The following is an 18,321-nucleotide window of genomic DNA, read 5'->3' as shown; positions in this document are numbered from 1 at the left end:
GTGGGGACAGGGAGGGACACTTGGACAGAGGGATGAGGATGGACATGGGGACAGGGAGGGACACGGGGACAGGGAGGGACGAGGATGAACATGGGGACAGGGAGGGGCACGGGGACAGAGGAACGAGGATGGACATGGGGACAGGGAGGGGCACGGGGACAGAGGAACGAGGATGGACATGGGGACAGGGAGGGACACGGGGACAGAGAGGGACACGGGGACACGGGGAGGGACACTCGGACAGAGGGATGAGGATGGACATGGGGACAGGGAGGGACATGGGGACAGGGAGGGACGCGGGGACAGAGGGACGAGAAGGGACACGGGGACAGGGAGGGACGTGGGGACAGGGAGGGACACGGGGACAGAGGGATGAGGATGGACATGGGGACAGGGAGGGACGAGGATGGACACGGGGACAGGGAGGGACATGGGGACAGAGGGATGAGAATGGACATGGGGACAGGGATGGACACGGGGACAGAGGGACGAGGATGGACATGGGAACAGGGATGGACACAGGGACAGAGGGATGAGGATGGACACGGGGACAGGGAGGGACGCGGGGACAGGGATGGACGGGGAGGGACATGGGGACAGGGAGGGACACTCGGACAGAGGGCTGAGGATGGCCATGGGGACAGGGAGGGACACAGATGGCGATGCCACACACGCCTTTAGCACAGCCGCCATCCTGATGGTGGTGGTGCTGAGCGCCAGGGCACCACTGCGCTGGGCAGCAAAGAGCCAAATCCCAGCTGTGCCGGAGCCAAATCCCGGTGCCACCAGATATCAGAGCGCCAAACCCTGTCCACGGCGGAGCACCGGAGCCCAGCGGTGCCAGATATCAGAGCGCCAAACCCTGTCCGTGCCGGAGCACCGGAGCCCGGTGGTGCCCGACATCAGAGCACCAAACCCTGTCCGTGCCGGAGCACCGGATGCCGGCGGTGCCGAGTGTCAGAGCACCAAACCCCATCTATACCGGCACACCAGGTCCCGGCGGTGCCGAGTGTCAGAGCGCCAAACCCCATCTGTACCGGCGCACCCGGTGCTGGCGGTGCCGAGTGTCAGAGCACCAAACCCCATCTATACCGGCGCACCCGGTGCCGGCGGTGCCGAGTGTCAGAGCATCAAAGCCTGGCAATAACCAAATGTCAGAGAGCCAAATCTTTGTGGTGTCAGAGCACCGGATCCCGGTAGTGACCGATTCCAGCCTTGTCTATGCCGGAACACGGGATCCCGGCAGCGTATCAAAGCCCCAACCTCCAAATCCTGGTAGTGCCGGAGCACCGGATCCTATCAGCATATCAGAGCCGCTAAGTCCAGATCCCGGCAGCGCCGGAGCACCGGATCCTATCAGCATATCGGAGCCGCTAAGTCCAGATCCCGGCAGTGCCGGAGCACCGGATCCTATCAGGATATCGGAGCCGCTAAGTCCAGATCCCGGCAGCGCCGGAGCACCGGATCCTATCAGCATATCGGAGCCGCTAAGTCCAGATCCCGGCAGCGCCGGAGCACCGGATCCTATCAGCATATCGGAGCCGCTAAGTCCAGATCCCGGCAGTGCCGGAGCACCGGATCCTATCAGCATATCGGAGCCGCTAAGTCCAGATCCCGGCAGCACCGGAGCACCGGATCCTATCAGGATATCGGAGCCGCTAAGTCCAGATCCTGGTAGCGCCGGAGCACCGGATCCTATCAGCATATCGGAGCCCCAAATTCCAGATCCTGGTAGTGCCGGAGCACCGGATCCTATCAGCATATCGGAGCCGCTAAGTCCAGATCCCGGCAGCACCGGAGCACCGGATCGCGGCGCTGCCAGACACCAGGGAGCCAACGCCCATCGCCGCCGCTCTCCCCTCACTCCCAATCTGTCGGCGAACGGATAACGAGAGGCGCCGCGTTCTTCCTGCCAGCGCGGATGCCAGGGTAGAAGAGCGGCCAAACCTTCTCGGTGAAGGTCTCGGTGAAGGTGAAGATGTGCGAGCGATCCGTCACGTTATAAAAGGCCACTTTGCCACCTTCGTAATCCAAGAAGATCCCAACGCGTTTGGGCTTCACCCGTAGCGTCAACGGCGTGAAAGGCGTGGTGGTGGCTGCGTATTTATCGCCATTCCAGAGCCGGACGCGCCAATATCCCGTCTCCGGCAGCGGCGTTAACTCCCCTTTCCGACTGACGGAATCCTTGCAGATTCCGAGCGCCCAGTGGGTTTTGTCACCCACTTCCACCTCCCAGTAGTGGCGCCCGGAGGTGAAGCCCTGAGCGGCGAGGACGCAGGGGTAGACGGTGAAACGCTGCGGCGTATCCGGCAAATCCTGCAGCCGCGCTTCCACGAAGCGGACGCTTTTCCGGTCGTCCGATAAAAGTAGGTTGGGATGAGCCGTGTCGGGATCCAGCGTCACCTCGGCTGCAAAGGGGAAGAGCAACGGGAAAGGGCTTCGTAGACCATGGAATCATGGAAATCATAGTTTGGGTTGGAAGGGACCTTCATCCTGTTCCAACCCCGGCCATGGGGACATCTCCCACTGGATCCGGTTCTCCAAGGTCCATCCAACGTGGCCTGGAACCTCCAGGGATGGGGCAGCCACAGCTTCTCTGGGCAATCTGTTCCAGGGTCCCACCACCCTCATGGCCTCTTGGCGTGGTTGAACCTCCTGAGGTTCTCCCAGCCCCACTTCTCCAGCCTGTCCAGGTCCCTCTTGGTGTGGTTGAACCTCCTGAGGTTCTCCCAGCCCCACTTCTCCAGCCTGTCCAGGTCCTTCTTGGCCTGGTTGAACCTCCTGAGGTTCTCCCAGCCCCACTTCTCCAGCCCGTCCAGGTCCCTCTTGGCCTGGTTGAACCTCCTGAGGTTCTCCCAGCCCCACTTCTCCAGCCTGTCCAGGTCCCTCTTGGCCTGGTGGAACCTCCTGAGGTTCTCACAGCCCCACTTCTCCCGCCCGTCCAGGTCCCTCTTGGCGTGGTTGAACCTCCTGAGGTTCTCCCAGCCCCACTTCTCCAGCCCCTCCAGGTCCCTCTTGGCGTGGTTGAACCTCCTGAGGTTCTCCCAGCCCCACTTCTCCAGCCCCTCCAGGTCCCTCTTGAGGTTCTCAGATTCAGGGATTTATGGAATTCCTCACCGATGAGGCGCCGGGAGATCTTGCGGAGGGTGAAGTACTGCCGGGGGAAGCTGCAGAAGTTCTTCTCCAACTCGATGGCCACAGAAGCCGGATCATCGGCGGGTGCCGCTGCTGCCTCGTACCTGCCGGCAGTGCCGGGAAGGTGGGATGTGCCGGATTGGTGCAGCCCCAAAATCCCCATTTTCAGCCCCAAAAGCGCAGCTCAGAGCAGCTGCGCGGATCTTACCTGGCCAAGGTGTCCTTGATGTCCTGAAAGGGGGGAGGAGGAAAAATGGGATGGAGAGCAGGAAAAGGGGAGGGAGGAAGAGGGAAAAGAGTGGGGAGGAAGAGGGAAAAGGGAGGGGAGGAGGAGGGAAAAGGGAGGGGAGGAGGAGGGAAAAGGGAGGGGAGGAGGAGGGAAAAGGGAGGGGAGGAGGAGGGAAAAGGGAGGGGAGGAGGAGGGAAAAGGGAGGGGAGGAGGAGGGAAAAGGGAGGGGAGGAGGAGGGAAAAGGGAGGGGAGGAGGAGGGAAAAGGGAGGGGAGGGGGAGGGAAAAGGGAGGGGAGGGGGAGGGAAAAGGGAGGGGAGGGGGAGGGAAAAGGGAGGGGAGGGGGAGGGAAAAGGGAGGGGAGGGGGAGGGAAAAGGGAGGGGAGGGGGAGGGAAAAGGGAGGGGAGGGGGAGGGAAAAGGGAGGGGAGGGGGAGGGAAAAGGGAGGGGAGGGGGAGGGAAAAGGGAGGGGAGGGGGAGGGAAAAGGGGGGGAGGAGGAGGGAAAAGGGAGGGGAGGAGGAGGGAAAAGGGAGGGGAGGAGGAGGGAAAAGGGGGGGAGGAGGAGGGAAAAGGGGGGAGGAAGAGGGAAAAGGGAGGGAGGAGGAGGGAAAAGGGGGGAGGAGGAGGGAAAAGGGGGGAGGAGGAGGGAAAAGGGGGGAGGAGGAGGGAAAAGGGGGGAGGAAGAGGGAAAAGGGGGGAGGAGGAGGGAAAAGGGGGGAGGAGGAGGGAAAAGGGAGGGGAGGAGGAGGGAAAAGGGAGGGGAGGAGGAGGGAAAAGGGAGGGGAGGAGGAGGGAAAAGGGAGGGGAGGAGGAGGGAAAAGGGAGGGGAGGGGGAGGGAAAAGGGAGGGGAGGGGGAGGGAAAAGGGAGGGGGAGGAGGAGGGAAAAGGGGGGAGGAGGAGGGAAAAGGGGGGAGGAGGAGGGAAAAGGGGGGAGGAAGAGGGAAAAGGGGGGAGGAGGAGGGAAAAGGGGGGAGGAGGAGGGAAAAGGGGGGAGGAGGAGGGAAAAGGGAGGGGAGGAGGGAAAAGGGGGGAGGAGGGAAAAGGGGGGAGGAGGAGGGAAAAGGGGGGAGGAGGAGGGAAAAGGGGGGAGGAGGAGGGAAAAGGGGGGAGGAGGAGGGAAATGGGGGGAGGAGGAGGGAAAAGGGGGGAGGAGGAGGGAACGCGGGGAGGAAGAGGGACAAGGGGGGGGGCGGAGCGACCACGGGGGAGGAGGAGGGAAACGGGGGGCGGAGGAGGGAAAAGGGGGGAGGAGGAGGGAAAAGGGGGGAGGAGGAGGGAAAGGGGGGGGAGGAGGAGGGAAAAGGGGGGAGGAGGAGGGAAAAGGGGGGAGGAGGAAAAAGGGGGGAGGAGGAGGGGGAGGGAAAAGGGAGGGGAGGAGGGAAAAGGGAGGGGAGGAGGGAAAAGGGAGGGGAGGAGGGAAAAGGGGGGGAGGGGGAGGGCAAAGGGAGGGGAGGAAGAGGGCAAAGGGAGGGGAGGAAGAGGGCAAAGGGAGGGGAGGAAGAGGGCAAAGGGAGGGGAGGAAGAGGGCAAAGGGAGGGGAGGAAGAGGGCAAAGGGAGGGGAGGAGGAGGGAAAAGGGGGGGAAGGAGGAGGGAAAAGGGCAAAAAGGGGAAGGGGTGAAAACGGCGGGGGGAAAGCAGGGAAAAGCAGAGGGAGAGAGAAGGAAAAGAGGAAAAAGAGAGAAAAAGGCAGGTTAGGGGTGCTGGGTCATCCCCTTAAAGTCGACCTCCGGGACTGGATCCCACCTGCCAGGATCCTGCCCAATCCTGTCCCATTCCCAGTGCCGATCCCACCTTGAGCATCTCGATGTCCGGCTGCAGGCACTTCTCCTCCAGCTCGGCCACGAGGGTGGCCAGAGCCCGGCGCTGCTCCGCGAGCCGAGCCACGTTGGCCTGGAGCCGCTGCAGGATCTCCTGCTCCTCCTCGGCCAACTGCCGCAGCAGCAGCTGCTCCTCCTCCGCCAGCAGCCGGTGCAGCTCCTCGAACTCCCGGGTGATGCATTCCCGCTGCAGAGCCACCTTCCTCTGCGCCGGGAGAGGGTAAGAAAAGGCACCGGTGAGCACCGGGAGTTGTTGGGATCTCCCGGTACCCCTCTCGGCACCCAACCTGCCTTCAGCTGGCTCGGCTTCTTCTCCTCCCGTGCTCGGCAGCTGGCGACGGCCTCCAGCCTCCGCTCCAGCGGCTCCAGGCAGCGCTGCAACTTCTCCTGCGGATGGGGAGAGAAGAGGGTAGGCAACTGGACAGGGAGACCATGCCTGGAATCCTTCCTTTGTCTCCAAATCCCTGCTCCATCCCGGAATCCTTCCTCTGCCCTCAAAACTCCTCTCCATCCCTGAATCCCTCCTCCATCCCCAGATCCTTCCTTTGCCCTCAAATCCCTCCTCCATCCCTGAATCCTTCCTTTGCCCTCAAAACTCTCCTCCATCCCTGAATCCTTCCTTTGCCCTCAAAACTCTCCTCCATCCCTGAATTCCACCCCTCTCCATCCCCAGATCCTTCCTTTGCCCTCAAATCCCTCCTCCATCCCCAAACCCTTCCTTTGCCCTCAAAACTCTCCTCCATCCCTGAATCCTTCCTTTGCCCTCAAAACTCTCCTCCATCCCTGAATTCCACCCCTCTCCATCCCCAGATCCTTCCTTTGCCCTCAAATCCCTCCTCCGTCCCCAAATCCTTCCTTTGCCCTCAAATCCCTCCTCCATCCCCGAATCCTTCCTTTGCCCTCAAAACTCTCCATCCCTGAATCCCTCCTCCATCCCTGAATTCCGCCCCTCTCCATCCCCAGATCCTTCCTTTGCCCTCAAACCCCTCCTCCATCCCCAAATCCTTCCTTTGCCCTCAAAACTCCTCTCCATCCCTGAATCCCTCCTCCATCCCCAAATCCTTCCTTTGCCCTTAAATCCCTCCTCCATCCCCAAATCCTTCCTTTGCCCTCAAACCCCTCCTCCATCCCCAAATCCTTCCTTCGCCCTCAAATCCCTCCTCCATCCCCAAATCCTTCCTTTGCCCTCAAAACTCTCCTCCATCCCTGAATTCTTCCTTTGCCCTCAAAACTCCTCTCCACCCCTGAATCCCTCCTCCATCCCTGAATTCCGCCCCGTATGGTCTCGGGGAGGAATTTTGGGCTGGAAAAGGAGATGGGGAAGAGCAGCCGCCCAAAACCTCTCCGTAAATGCCTTCAGGAAGAGGATTTGTAGCTGAATCCCCATCTTCAGGGGCTGGAAGTGGGATGAGCCATAGCCCAAACTCCCTTCCTGATGGTCTCAGGGAAGAGTTTGGGGCTGAAAATGAGGATGAGGAAAAGCTGCTGCCTAAAAATCTCTCCATAAACACCTTTGGGGAGAGGGTTTGGGGATAAATCCCACCCTCAGGAGTTCCAAAACAGGGATGAGGAGGAGCCAGGGCTGAAATCGCTGCAAAAATGCCCTCCAGGGAGAGGGTTTGGGGATAAATCCCACCAAGAGGGTCTGGAAATGGGATGAGCTGCAGCCAAAATTCATTCACAGATGGTCCTGAGCAGGAATTTGGGGCAGAAAAGAGAGATAGGGACCAATCGTGGCTCAAAAACAACCTCCAGAAACAGCTCTGGGGTGGAATTTGGGGCAGAAAACGGAGATGGAGACCAACCGTGACCAAAAAAAACCTACAAAAACAGCCCTGGAGTGGAATTTTGGGGCAGAAAATGGACATAAAGATCAATCGTGGCTAAAAAAAAAACTCCACAAAGAGCCCTGTGGTGGAATTTGGGGCAGAAAACGGAGATGATGATCAATTGTGGCTAAAAAAAACCTCCACAAAGAGCCCTGTGGTGGAATTTGGGGCAGAAAATAGAGATGTAGACCAATTGTGGCTAAAAAACAACCTCCAGAAACAGCTCTGGGGTGGAATTTGGGGCAGAAAACGGAGATGGAGACCAACCGTGACCAAAAAAAAACTACAAAAACAGCCCTGGAGTGGAATTTTGGGGCAGAAAATGGACATAAAGATCAATCGTGGCTAAAAAAAAAAACTCCACAAAGAGCCCTGGGGTGGAATTTGGGGCAGAAAACAGAGATGATGATCAATTGTGGCTAAAAAACAACCTCCAGAAACAACCCTGGGGTGGAATTTGGGGCAGAAAACGGAGATGGAGACCAACCGTGACCAAAAAAAAACCTACAAAAACAGCCCTGGAGTGGAATTTTGGGCAGAAAATGGACATAAAGATCAATCGTGGCTAAAAAAAACCTCCACAAAGAGCCCTGTGGTGGAATTTGGGGCAGAAAATGGATATGGAGACCAATCGTGGCTAAAAAACAACCTCCAGAAACAGCTCTGGAGTGGAATTTGGGGCAGAAAACGGAGATGATGATCAATTGTGGCTAAAAAAACCCTCCAGAAACAGTTCTGGAGTGGAATTTGGGGCAGAAACCCCCTCGTTTGTGTCCCCACCTTGTACTCCAGGGCGGCCTCGTCGAGCGGAAGGAGGGTGTGGGCGCGGTGGTTGCTGGAGATCTCGCAGAGGAGGCAGACAAGGGCTTGGTCGTCGCGGCAGAACCGCGCCAGCGCTTGGCCGTGCCTCTGGCAAGAGTTTTCCTCCCGGTGCTTGCGTTTGGTACCCCGAAGCTGCCGCGCGGCTTCGACGATGTTGCCAAGCTGGCGGTTGGGGCGGAGGCTGCGGTGGCGGGAGGTTTTGCGGCAAACGGGACAAGGGAAATCACGGGTCAGGTCCGCCCACCAACGCGTGATGCAGCGGCGGCAGAAGTTGTGGCCGCACTCGATGATAACCGGGTCCTGCAGGTATTCCAGGCACACCGAGCAGCTCGCCTCCACCTGCAGCGTCTCCAGCGGGTCGGCCCCTGCCATGGCGCCACCAAAATAGGGGCTTTTGGGGTGAAAAGAGTTCAAATCCGGGAAGGGGATGAGGTGGGTTTAGGAAAGGTGCGAAAACAAAGGGCGGCGCTGTGGGTTCAGAGAGGTTTTGGGGTGAAAACTCCTTGATTCCATCGAGGCGACGCCATCGGCTTGGTGCAAAGCCACGCTGAGGGGACAGCCGGGGTTGGAAGAGCTTTTGGGGTAAAAACACCTCAATTCGATCAAAGTGATGACGTCACCTTGGTGGGAAGCGATGCTGAGGCGTCAGTGCAGATGTGAAGCTCTTTTGGGGTAAAAACACCTCAATTTGATGAAGGCAATGACATCATCTTGGCAGGAAGCGATGCTGAGGCGTCAGCGCAGATGTAAAGCTCTTTTGGGGTAAAAACACCTCAATTCAATCAAAGTGATGACGTCACATTGGTGGGAAGCGATGCTGAGGCACCAGCGCAGATGTGAAGCGGTTTTGGGGTAAAAACACCTCAATTTGATGAAGGCAATGACGTCAACTTGGCAGGAAGCGATGCTGAGGCACCAGCGCAGATGTGAAGCTCTTTTGGGGTAAAAACACCTCAATTTGATGAAGGCAATGACGTCACCTTGGCAGGAAGCGATGCTGAGGCGTCAGCGCAGATGTGAAGCTCTTTTGGGGTAAAAACACCTCAATTCGATCAAAGTGATGACGTCACCTTGGCAGGAAGCGATGCTGAGGCGTCAGTGCAGATGTGAAGCGGTTTTGGGGTGAAAACACCTCAATTCAAGCAAAGTGACGATATCACCTTGGCGGGAGGCCATGCCGATGCGCCAGTGCGGTTCCTGAGAGCTTTTTTTTGGGGTGAAATCAGGTAAATTCAGTTAAAATGAGAACGCGGGGCTGGGAGGAGCCGCCACGGCAACAGGGCTGTTTTGGGGCCGTTTCAGGGCCTTTTGGGGCCGTTTCAGGGCCTTTTGGGGCCACAGAGACTCTATAGGGCAGGAGCTACCTCTAGCGCCTCCCTATAGGAGCCCCTATGGGGCAGCCCCTATAGTGGAATCCATGCCCGGGGGGGCTCCCTATGGGCCCCTATAGGGCAGGATCTGAAGGGAGGGGCCCTATAGGGAAGGAGGGGCTGTTCTGGGTTGCTACAGGGGTGCCTATATGGGGCACCTCACAGGAATAAGGCCATGCGAGGGTCCCTATAGCGCAGTCCCTATAGAAAGGCCTCTATAGGGGGGTCCCTATAGCGTGGTACCTATAGGAAGGATTCTATAGGGGATCTCCCATAAGGAGGGGCTGCACCAGGGTCACTACAAGGGGTCCTAATAGGAAGGATTCTATAGGGAGGGCTCCATAGGGGCACCCTATAGGTGGGGGTCTATAGGGTATCCCTACATGGGGGCCCTATAGGCAGGGATCTATAAGGGGGGGGGGCCTATAGGGAGGGGCGCTATAGGAGGGCCCTATTGGGGGGGAGACCTATGGGGGGGGGAAAGCTATGGGGAGTCTCTATAGGCGGGGATCTATAGGGGGTCCTTCTAGGGGGAAACTATAGGAGGGTGGTATCTATAAGGTATCTATAAGGGTGGTCCTGCAGGGAAAGCTCTATAGGGAGGGACTCTATATAGAGGGCCCCTATAGGTGGAGATCTATAGGGGGTCCCCATAATGGGAAACTATAGGAGGAGTCCCTATAGGGTGGAATCTACAAGGGTGGCCCTACAGGGAAAGCTCTATAGGGAGGGGGTCTGTAGAGGGTCCCTATAGGCTGGGAAATCTAAGCGGGGGCCTATGGGTGGTCTCCATAGGCTGGGATCTATAGGGGACCCCTACAGGAGGTATCTCTCGGGGCGTGTCCCTATACGGCGATCTCGGGGGGCCCTATATGGGGCGTCTACACGCTACGATCTAAAAGAAGGTCCCTACAGGGGGTCCCTATAGGGGGGTGTCCATAGGATCCCACCTGCGAACCTCACCCGCTCTCACCGCCGCTCTCCCCTCCCCACGCGGCACCGGACGTGGAGGCACAGGAAGTGACGTCACGCGACGCAGCTAATGCCAGCCCGCCCCTGCCCGTCGCAGTCAATGGACGCAAAGGCCACGCCCCTTGCTGTTGCAGCCAATGGGCGGGCACGCCACGCCCCCTACCGGACGAGGCCAATGGAAGCGCAGGAAGAAAGGGGCGTGGCCAGCGCGGGCGCGGCCAATGGGAACACGCGATGGCGGCGGCCGTGAAGGATCGGGAGGCGCTGCAGCGGCTCAGCTTCCTCTTCCAGGTGGGAGGGGGGGCGGCTTTGGAGGGGGCGGCTTTGGAGGGGGCTATAGGGGTCCTGGGGGGAAATGTGTGGGATAGAGGGGGCTACAGGGGGATTATAGGGGTCCGGAGGGGGGAGGGAGTGGGGCTCTGGGTGGGATATAGGGCGCATATAAGGGTCCAGGTGGTCTCAGTTGGGGTATAGGGTGGTTATAGGGGTCGGGGGGGGGCTATAAGGGCCGTTATAGGTGTTCGGAGGGGGGCTATAGGAGCTGGGGGGGCTCTGAGGGTGTTATGGGGGGGTATAGAGGGGTTCAATAAGCGCCTGGGGGGGTTAAGGGGGGATAGAGGGGTCTTGGGGAGCACAGCGAGGGGGGTTTAGGGGTTTCACTGATGCTCGGGGGGGGCTTTATGGGGTGGGTGGGGGTCCCTGGGGGTGTCACGGGTGCTCTGGAGGGACCTTTATGGGGTGTGTAGGTGGGGGGATCTGGAGTTGACATGGGTGCTTGGGGGGGTGGCGCTTTATGGGGTTAGAGGGGGTCCCTGGGGGAATTGGGGGTGTCACTGGTGTTCAGGGTGGGCTTTATGGGGTGGGAGGGGGTCTCTGTGGAGGGTCTGGGAGCTCGGGTGGACTCTGTGGGGCAGCAAGAGGGGTCTCACCCCCATTCCCCCCACCCAGGCTGCACACTGGGTGCTGCCGCACAGCCCCGCTCTCGCCCGTTTCTACTCCTTCACCCAGCGCGGGGCCGCCCGACGCCTCGTCCTGCGCCTGTGAGTTGGGGGAGGATATGGGATGGGACACAGGGGGGGCTGCCCCACAGTGTGAGGGGGTTACGGCAGGGTCCTGACCCCCCCCCCCAAACTGCATCTGTGTCCCCCCTTCAGGGCCCCCTCGGTGAAGCGCATGGTGTGCCGTCGCTGCTGCTCCCTCCTGCTGCCTGGGGAGGGAGGTGGCCAGAGGCTGCGCGGTAAGAGGGGCACCCAGGGGCTGGGGGGCACCCAGGGGCTGGGGGGCACCCTAGAGTGAGGGCAGCACCCAAAAAGGAGGGGGGCACCCAAGGGCGGAGAGGGGGACCCAGGGGGGGCTGCCTGCGCGGGTGGGGTGGGGGCAACCAGACGAGGAGGAGGGGGGACCCAAGGGAGGGGGGGAACACTGAAAAGGGAGGGGGGCAACCAAGGGGGTGGACACCCCAGAGCAGGGGGGCTGCTTGCATAGTAGAGGGGGGGGCACCCAAAAGAAAGGGGAGACATCCAAGGTGGTGGGAGGAGACACCCTGGAGTAGGGCGGGCTGCATGCAAGGTGGGTGGGGGGCACCCAAGGGAGCGGGTGGTGCCCCAGAGAGGGGGCGCTGCTTGGGAGTGGGGGGGCACTATGTGGGGAGAGAAGAAAAAGGCCCCCCCTGTGAAGGGGAGTGGGGAGAAAAGAGCGCTTGTGAAGGGGAGGGGGCCCCCATTAAGGGGGAGGAGGGGGGTTTGGGGGTGTGCTGATCTGTGTCCCTGTGCAGGGAGGGGGCAGCCACGCACGGTTCTGCGGTGCCGGACCTGCGGCCGCTGCCGCCGCTTCCTCTGCCACGGGCAGAACTGGGACGGTGAGTGGGGGGGGGTGGTGGTGGTAAATGGGGCAGAAATCGGGGCTTGGGGGGGGGGTAGGGCAGAAAGCAGAGACTGGGGGGGGGGGAAATGGGGCAGAAACTGGGGCTTGGGGGGGGAATAGGGCAGAAAGCAGAGACTGGGGTGGGAAATGGGGCAGAAACCAGGGGCTGGGGAGGGGAATGGGGCAGAAACCAGGGGCTGGGGAGGGGAATGGGGCAGAAACCGGGGGCTGGGGGGGGAAATGGGGCAGAACCCAGGGGCTGGGGGGGGAAATGGGGCAGAAACCGGGGGCTGGGGGGGGAATGGGGCAGAAACCAGGGGCTGGGGAGGGGAATGGGGCAGAAACCAGGGGCTGGGGGGGGGAATGGGGCAGAAACCGGGGGCTGGGGGGGGAAATGGGGCAGAAACCAGGGGCTTGGGGGGGAAATGGGGCAGAAACCGGGGCTTGGGGGGGGGATAGGGCAGAAAGCAGAGACTGGGGGGGGGAAATGGGGCAGAAACCAGGGGCTGGGGGGGGGGAATGGGGCAGAAACCGGGGGCTGGGGGGGGAAATGGGGCAGAAACCAGGGGCTTGGGGGGGAAATGGGGCAGAAACCGGGGCTTGGGGGTGGGATAGGGCAGAAAGCAGAGACTGGGGGGGGGAATGGGGCAGAAACCAGGGGGCACGGCTTGGGAAGGAGGGGTGTGGCCATCCCTGTTGGCACTAACCCAGGGTTAGCCAATCACCACATCGATTAATTGGTCTAATTAATGTCCATTAAAGAGGCAGAGGGGTAACACTGCTATCCCCTCCCCAGGCCCCGTCCTCGAGAGCAGACCCACATGAAATCCACCCGGCAACATCAGCACAGCGTCCAATTGGTCCCTCCCACTGCAGAAATAAACTCATCTTATTCCATACATAGTGCGCCGTGGGCGGGGCTTAACAGGCGGCAGTTTGTCGGAGGGGGCGTGGCCTCGTCAGACACCGCCCATTAGTGCTAATGGAGGGGCGTATACCAGCAGACCCCGCCCACTGAGTAGGCGGGGCTAACACTCATCCTCGCACAGCAATGCAAAAGGATTGTAGGCGTGGCCAGAAGGGCGAGTGGAGTCGCCAGGCTCCGCCCCCTCCTCGCTGTCCGCCCCCTCCTCTTCCTCCTCCGATGTCGCCCCCTCCCCGGGGGTCTCGGGGTCCCCTCGTTCTTGCAGTGCCGCCAGCGCCGCCGTGTCCGGGTGCTGCTCCCACACGTCTGGAGGGGTACGGAGGGGGGTGTGTGTGAGTGGGTGAATCCCCCCAGCCCCCTCTGTGGCTGCGGACCCCCCCAAAAGGTGGGAAGTGGGGAGGGGGCTCACCCTTCTGGGCGGTGTAGCCTGGGGGGCGCAGGCAGAGGCGCAGCCGTCCGTCAGCCGCCAGCCGCAGGATGCTGTTAGCCGCGCGGTAGACATCGTTTCGAGCTGCTTTCGCCGTCTTGTAACCTCGTTTTTCTGCCCAGGCTTGAGAAAAAGGCAAAGTAAAATCATTTATAATGCAAAAACCCCGAAAAAAATAAAAACAACAAAAAACCCAAAGCTGATTTGGGGTTAATTCACCCCAGAAGCGGCGTACCCTCGCAGATGTCCCACGCTGTCCAGCCAGATGTGGCGCTGGGTGGCCGCAGCTGCAGCAGTGACGGCAACGGGAGGCGGGCGGCCAAGTAGCCCACAGCCGAGTACGGCTCCTGCAGCTGGGAGATGGGGTAGACACCCGCCAGCACCTGGGGGGCGCGGGGTACGGGGGGCTCAGCTGGGGTTATGGGGCGCTGTGTGGGGCAGGGAGGGGGGCGAGACTCACCTGGAGGGCCGGGGGCGCGTGGGAGGGGAAGACAAGGCCAGGGCAGTCGCAAAGGCGGACGGAAGGGGTGAGGAAATGGGTTTGGAAGTAGCGGGTGCGGCCGGGGGCGCGGGAGACGCTGACAGCGCTGCGGCCCAGCAGTGCGTTCAGCACCGACGACTTCCCAGCATTCGGCAGGCCTGAAGGGGAGGGGTGTCAGGATACGGCCCCTCCAGGAGCCACCCCAGAGCTTCTGCCCCTCCATGTGGGGCAAATCCCGCTTGCCAGGCGGCCACCAAGCCCACTCCTCCCAGTTTGGTCCTACCCATCGCAGTCAGAGCCCCCTCACCGACGCAGCCCAGGGTGAGGACCCCGTGCCGGTAGCGCTCCCACTGCCGGGGGGCCCCGGCAGCACCGTTCTCCTCGCCTTCCTCGTCCTTGTCTTCCACCTCCTCTGCCTCTTCTTCCTCCTCCTCATCCTCCTCCTGCTGCTCTGCCTTCTCCAGGCGCGCACGCCAGCTGCTCAGATCCACTGCAAGAACAGGGGAGTGATGGGGGGCACCCAGGGGACCCCAGCACCCGAGGACACCCAACCCCAAGCATCCAGGGGATGCAGGGCCCACCCCCTCCAAATACCAGGGGACCCAAGGGCACCCCCCTGTGCCCCCTAGCACCCAGAGACCCTCTTACCAGCACCCACGGGATGCTGGGACACTCCCAGCACCCACAGAATGCACGGACCCCCACCCTTCCCCACAGCACCCAGGGAAACCAAGGACACCACCCTCAGCACCCAGAGACAGCCCCCCAGCACCCAGGGGTGCCCCTCAGTACCCAGAGGTGCCCCCTCCCCGCTCACCCTCTCCCTCCACGATGCTCTCGCACGCCTCCAGCAGCTGCCGAGGCCCCACGGCGCGGCTCCAGCCTCCCGCCCGTCTCTGCCGCCGCTGCAGCCCTGGCAGAGGGGGCAGAACATAAAGTGGGGGTGTCAGGACCCCCTGGTGCCCCCCACAACCCCCCTGCACCCCCCAGGAGTGGCCCTACCGGCTGTGGGGCTGCGCCGTGGGGCAGAGCTGAAGGGAACGACACGGGCGGAGGGGAAGCGGTGGCGCAGGAGGTGGCTCCAGGCGGTGGCCACAGCCGGGGACGTCAGGTCCACTTTGTTGAGGATCAGGATGAGGCCCTTGCCCAGGTCGCGTGTGACGTGGGTCGCCAGCGCAGGAGGCACGCTCAGCGCCTGAGGGGCACCAATGGGGGTCAGCAATGCCCCCAGCCTGGGGTCAGACCCCAAACCCTGCCCCATACACCCGGATTCTGCCCCCCACGACTGGATTCTGCCCCCAGCGACTGTATTCCGCCCCTCTTCTGCCCCCCACGCCTGGATCCTGCCCCTTTTCTGCCCCCCATGCCTGGATACTGCCCCCCCCACAGGATTCCGCCCTACGGTGCTCACCGGGTGCCGAGCGTCGGTGATGAGCAGGATGACGTCTGACATCTCCAGCACCCGCCAGAGCTGCCGCCAGGTCTGGGAAAGGGACACAGTGACCCCCGTGACCTCCATGTCCCCTGATCCCCTGTGTCCCCTGTGTCCTCCCCATGTCCCCTGTCCCCTCCCTGTGTCCCCCGTCCCCCCGTGTCCCCTCTGTGTATCCCCTGTCCCCCCCCATCCCTCCTCACCTCCAGGTTGTGCTCAAAGGGCACTGTGTCCCCTGCCCCCCTTGTCCCCTGTCCCCCGTGTCCCCTCACCTCCAGGTTGTGCTTGAAGGGCACTGTGTCCCCTGCCCCCCTTGTCCCCTGCACCCCTTGTCCCCTGCCCCCCATGTCCCCTCACCTCCAGGTTGTGCTCGAAGGGCACTGTGTCCCCTGCCCCCCTTGTCCCCTGCACCCCTTGTCCCCTGTCCCCCGTGTCCCCTCACCTCCAGGTTGTGCTCGAAGGGCACCGTGTCCCCGCCGTCCCTCAGCGCCCGCAGGAAGGCCCCGAACGCCGCCTCCTCGCGCGCCCGCAGCTCCTCGGGACTCATGGCAAAGCTCCAGGCCGGCCGGCGTGGGAAATCCAGGCCTAGTACCCGCACCGTAGGTCCCACCAGTCCCGGGAGTACCCCGCAGACACTGAGCCCTCCAAGGGGCCATCACCCCATCCTGGGGCCACTGAGCCCCATAAGGGGCAACTTCCCCCCTCCAAGGGGCCACTGAGCCCTTCCCTGAGGCCACTGATCGTCTCCATGGGGCCACTGACCCCATCAAGAGACCACTGACCACCTTAAGGGGCATCTTACCCTTGCCCTGGTGCCACTGACCCTCCTCAAAGAGCAACTCACCCCCTCCCCGGGGCCACGGACCCCCTAAAAGGGGCAAATTCCCCCCTCAAACGGCAACTCCCGCGCCATGGGCAGCAGCCACCCTCTCACCGGGGCCGTAGACGCTGTCGGGCTCGAGCTCCAAGGTGCTCTCCGGCAGCGTCTCCAGCAGCTCCTCCTGCGCCTGGCGCCGACGTCGCGCCAGCTCTTCAGCCCGCGCTGTGCCCAGCTGCAGCCGGAACCTGCCAGAACCGAGCCTGCCCCACTGCCCTGATCCACAGCGAGACCCCTGCCCCACAGCGAGACCCCTTGCCCCGCAGCAAGACCCTCGCCTGCCCCACTGCCCCTGCCCCACACCGAGCTGCAGCCAGAACCTGCCAGAACCGAGCCCTTGCCTGTCCCACTGCCCCGACCCACAGGAAGACCCCTGCCCCACACTAAGCCCGCCTACGCCACACCGAGCTGCAGCCAGAACCTGCCAGAAACGCACTCCCACCAAGCCCCTCGCCTGCCCCACACCGAGCCCCCCTGCCCCATTGCCTCTGCCTCACACTGAGTCCCCTGCCCCACACCGACACCCTTGCCCACCCAGTTCCCCCTGCCCCACACTGAGTACCCCTCGCTTGCCCTAATTCCCCCTGCCCCACACCATTAACCCCTTGCCTGCCACACTCCCCCTGCCCCACACAGAGCCCCCCTGCCCTCCCCGTACCGGCCGGGGTCGTGGCGGCGGGCGGGGGGGTCTCCGGTTTCAGAGGTGGCTGCATCGCTGTCACACTCACGGCTCTCACTGTGGCTACCGGTGCCTGGGGGGGCGTCTGTGGAGAGAGAAGGGGGCTGCTGTGCGGCGATCTATGGGGCTGAGGGAGTTGTGGGGCAGGTTTGTGGGTCTCGGTGAGCTAAGGGGCTGGGATGAGCTATGGGGCAGCTCTGTGGATCCGGTTGAGCTCTGGGGTGGATCTATGGGGCTCGGCAAGCTCTGAGGCAGATCTGTGGGTCAGGGTGATCCGTGGGGCGGGTCTATAGGGCCACTCTATAGGTCTGGGTGAGCTGTGAGGCAGGTATGTAGGGCCGATCTATGGGGTTGGGAGAGCCGTGGGGCCCATCTATGGGCCTGAGAGAGCCGTGGGGCTGCTCTATGGGTCTGAGTGAGCTGTAGGGCTGCCCTATGGGTCTGGGTGATAAATGGGGTGGGTCTATAGAGCCAATCTATGGGTCTGGATGATCTATGGGACTGCTCCATAGGTCTGCATGAGCTGTGAGGCCCATCTATGGGGCTGAGAGAGCCACTGGGCTGCTCTATGGGTCTGGGTGAGCTGTAGGGCTGCCCTATGGGTCTGGGTGATAAATGGGGCGGGTCTATAGAGCCAATCTATGGGTCTGGGTGATCTATGGGACCGCTCTATGGCTCTCAGTGAGCTGTGGGGCCCATCTATGGGGCTGGAGAGCCATGGGGCTGCTCTGTGGGTCTGGGTAAGCTATGGGGCAGAGCTACAGGGCTGATCTATGGGTCTGGGGGTCGCTAAAGAGGAGCCCCATGGGGCTGGGTGAGCTGTGGGGCTGCTCTATGGGTCTGGGCGATCCATGGGACGGGTCTATAGGGCCAATCTATGGGTCTGGGTGAGCTCTAGGACCCACCTATAGGTCTGGGTGATCCATGGGGCAGACCTATAGGGGGGATCTATGGGGCTGGGGGTTGCTAAGGGTGTTGCCATGAGAGGCCTATGGGGCAGGACGGGCCCTGGGGCCGCTCTATGCGGCGGATCTGTGGGGCGGGTCTCTGGGCCGCCCTCCTCCCCTTTTCTGCCGCACATACACTACCCCCCCGCCCCACATCTCCTCACACCCCCCACATCCGCCTCCCCCTCACCCCCCCGCTTTCGCTCCCGCCGGTCGCGCAATTGCTGCTTCTTGCGCTTCGCGCTGAACGGCCGCTTGCGGGGCATGGCGGGAGGTCACGTGACAGGAGGCAGGGCGCACCGCGGCCAATGGGATGGGGAGGACTGCCCGGGGAGGGGGCGTGGCTATGACCCAGGAGAGCCAATGGGAGAGCGAGGTGCCTCAGTGGGGGCGGGGCTGCGCTGACAGAGAGCCAATAGGAGAGGCTAGAGCGGGAGAGGGCGTGGCCAAGCTGAGGCGGGAAAATGCCGCGGAGGGGGCGTGGAAAAACAATGTAGCCAATGGGAGAGGGAGA

The 18,321-nt window shown here is 62.1% G+C and overlaps 3 protein-coding genes across 6 annotated transcripts; 1 reads left to right on the top strand and 2 right to left on the bottom strand.

Moving 5' to 3' along the window:
* Window positions 1-1,154: 1,154 nt before the first annotated feature.
* On the bottom strand, window positions 1,155-10,287 carry TRIM39 (tripartite motif containing 39). 3 transcript variants are annotated; one of them, XM_054052031.1, is made up of 7 exons: window positions 10,168-10,287; window positions 7,793-9,038; window positions 5,475-5,570; window positions 5,158-5,388; window positions 3,344-3,366; window positions 3,118-3,239; window positions 1,155-2,408 (listed from the first exon to the last, which is right to left on the bottom strand). In XM_054052031.1, the coding sequence occupies exons 2-7, from the start codon at window positions 8,204-8,206 to the stop codon at window positions 1,861-1,863; spliced, it is 1,434 nt and encodes a 477-aa protein (XP_053908006.1). In that variant the 5' UTR covers window positions 8,207-9,038; window positions 10,168-10,287; the 3' UTR covers window positions 1,155-1,860. The 3 variants fall into 3 exon arrangements, with proteins under 3 accessions (XP_053908006.1, XP_053908008.1, XP_053908007.1); XM_054052033.1 differs by having other exon boundaries at window positions 10,178-10,229; XM_054052032.1 differs by having other exon boundaries at window positions 10,155-10,216.
* A 41-nt stretch (window positions 10,288-10,328) lies between these two features.
* On the top strand, window positions 10,329-13,016 carry RPP21 (ribonuclease P/MRP subunit p21). 2 transcript variants are annotated; one of them, XM_054052035.1, is made up of 5 exons: window positions 10,329-10,467; window positions 11,125-11,216; window positions 11,331-11,413; window positions 11,951-12,034; window positions 12,836-12,997. In XM_054052035.1, the coding sequence occupies exons 1-5, from the start codon at window positions 10,411-10,413 to the stop codon at window positions 12,862-12,864; spliced, it is 345 nt and encodes a 114-aa protein (XP_053908010.1). In that variant the 5' UTR covers window positions 10,329-10,410; the 3' UTR covers window positions 12,865-12,997. The 2 variants fall into 2 exon arrangements, with proteins under 2 accessions (XP_053908010.1, XP_053908009.1); XM_054052034.1 differs by lacking the exon at window positions 11,125-11,216 and having other exon boundaries at window positions 10,356-10,467; window positions 12,836-13,016.
* A 51-nt stretch (window positions 13,017-13,067) lies between these two features.
* Window positions 13,068-18,107, bottom strand: GNL1 (G protein nucleolar 1 (putative)). Its single transcript, XM_054052036.1, has 12 exons — window positions 17,998-18,107; window positions 16,840-16,945; window positions 16,239-16,369; window positions 15,747-15,889; window positions 15,284-15,355; window positions 14,875-15,067; window positions 14,690-14,785; window positions 14,180-14,362; window positions 13,852-14,030; window positions 13,627-13,774; window positions 13,374-13,514; window positions 13,068-13,270 (listed from the first exon to the last, which is right to left on the bottom strand). The coding sequence occupies exons 1-12, from the start codon at window positions 18,071-18,073 to the stop codon at window positions 13,068-13,070; spliced, it is 1,671 nt and encodes a 556-aa protein (XP_053908011.1). The 5' UTR covers window positions 18,074-18,107.
* Between the last annotated feature and the right edge of the window lie 214 nt (window positions 18,108-18,321).

This window comes from Cuculus canorus, chromosome 31 (genome assembly GCF_017976375.1).
Source record: "Cuculus canorus isolate bCucCan1 chromosome 31, bCucCan1.pri, whole genome shotgun sequence".
In the NCBI taxonomy this organism is placed as follows: Eukaryota; Metazoa; Chordata; class Aves; order Cuculiformes; family Cuculidae; genus Cuculus; species Cuculus canorus.
This window is presented reverse-complemented; position numbering and strand designations above follow the sequence as displayed.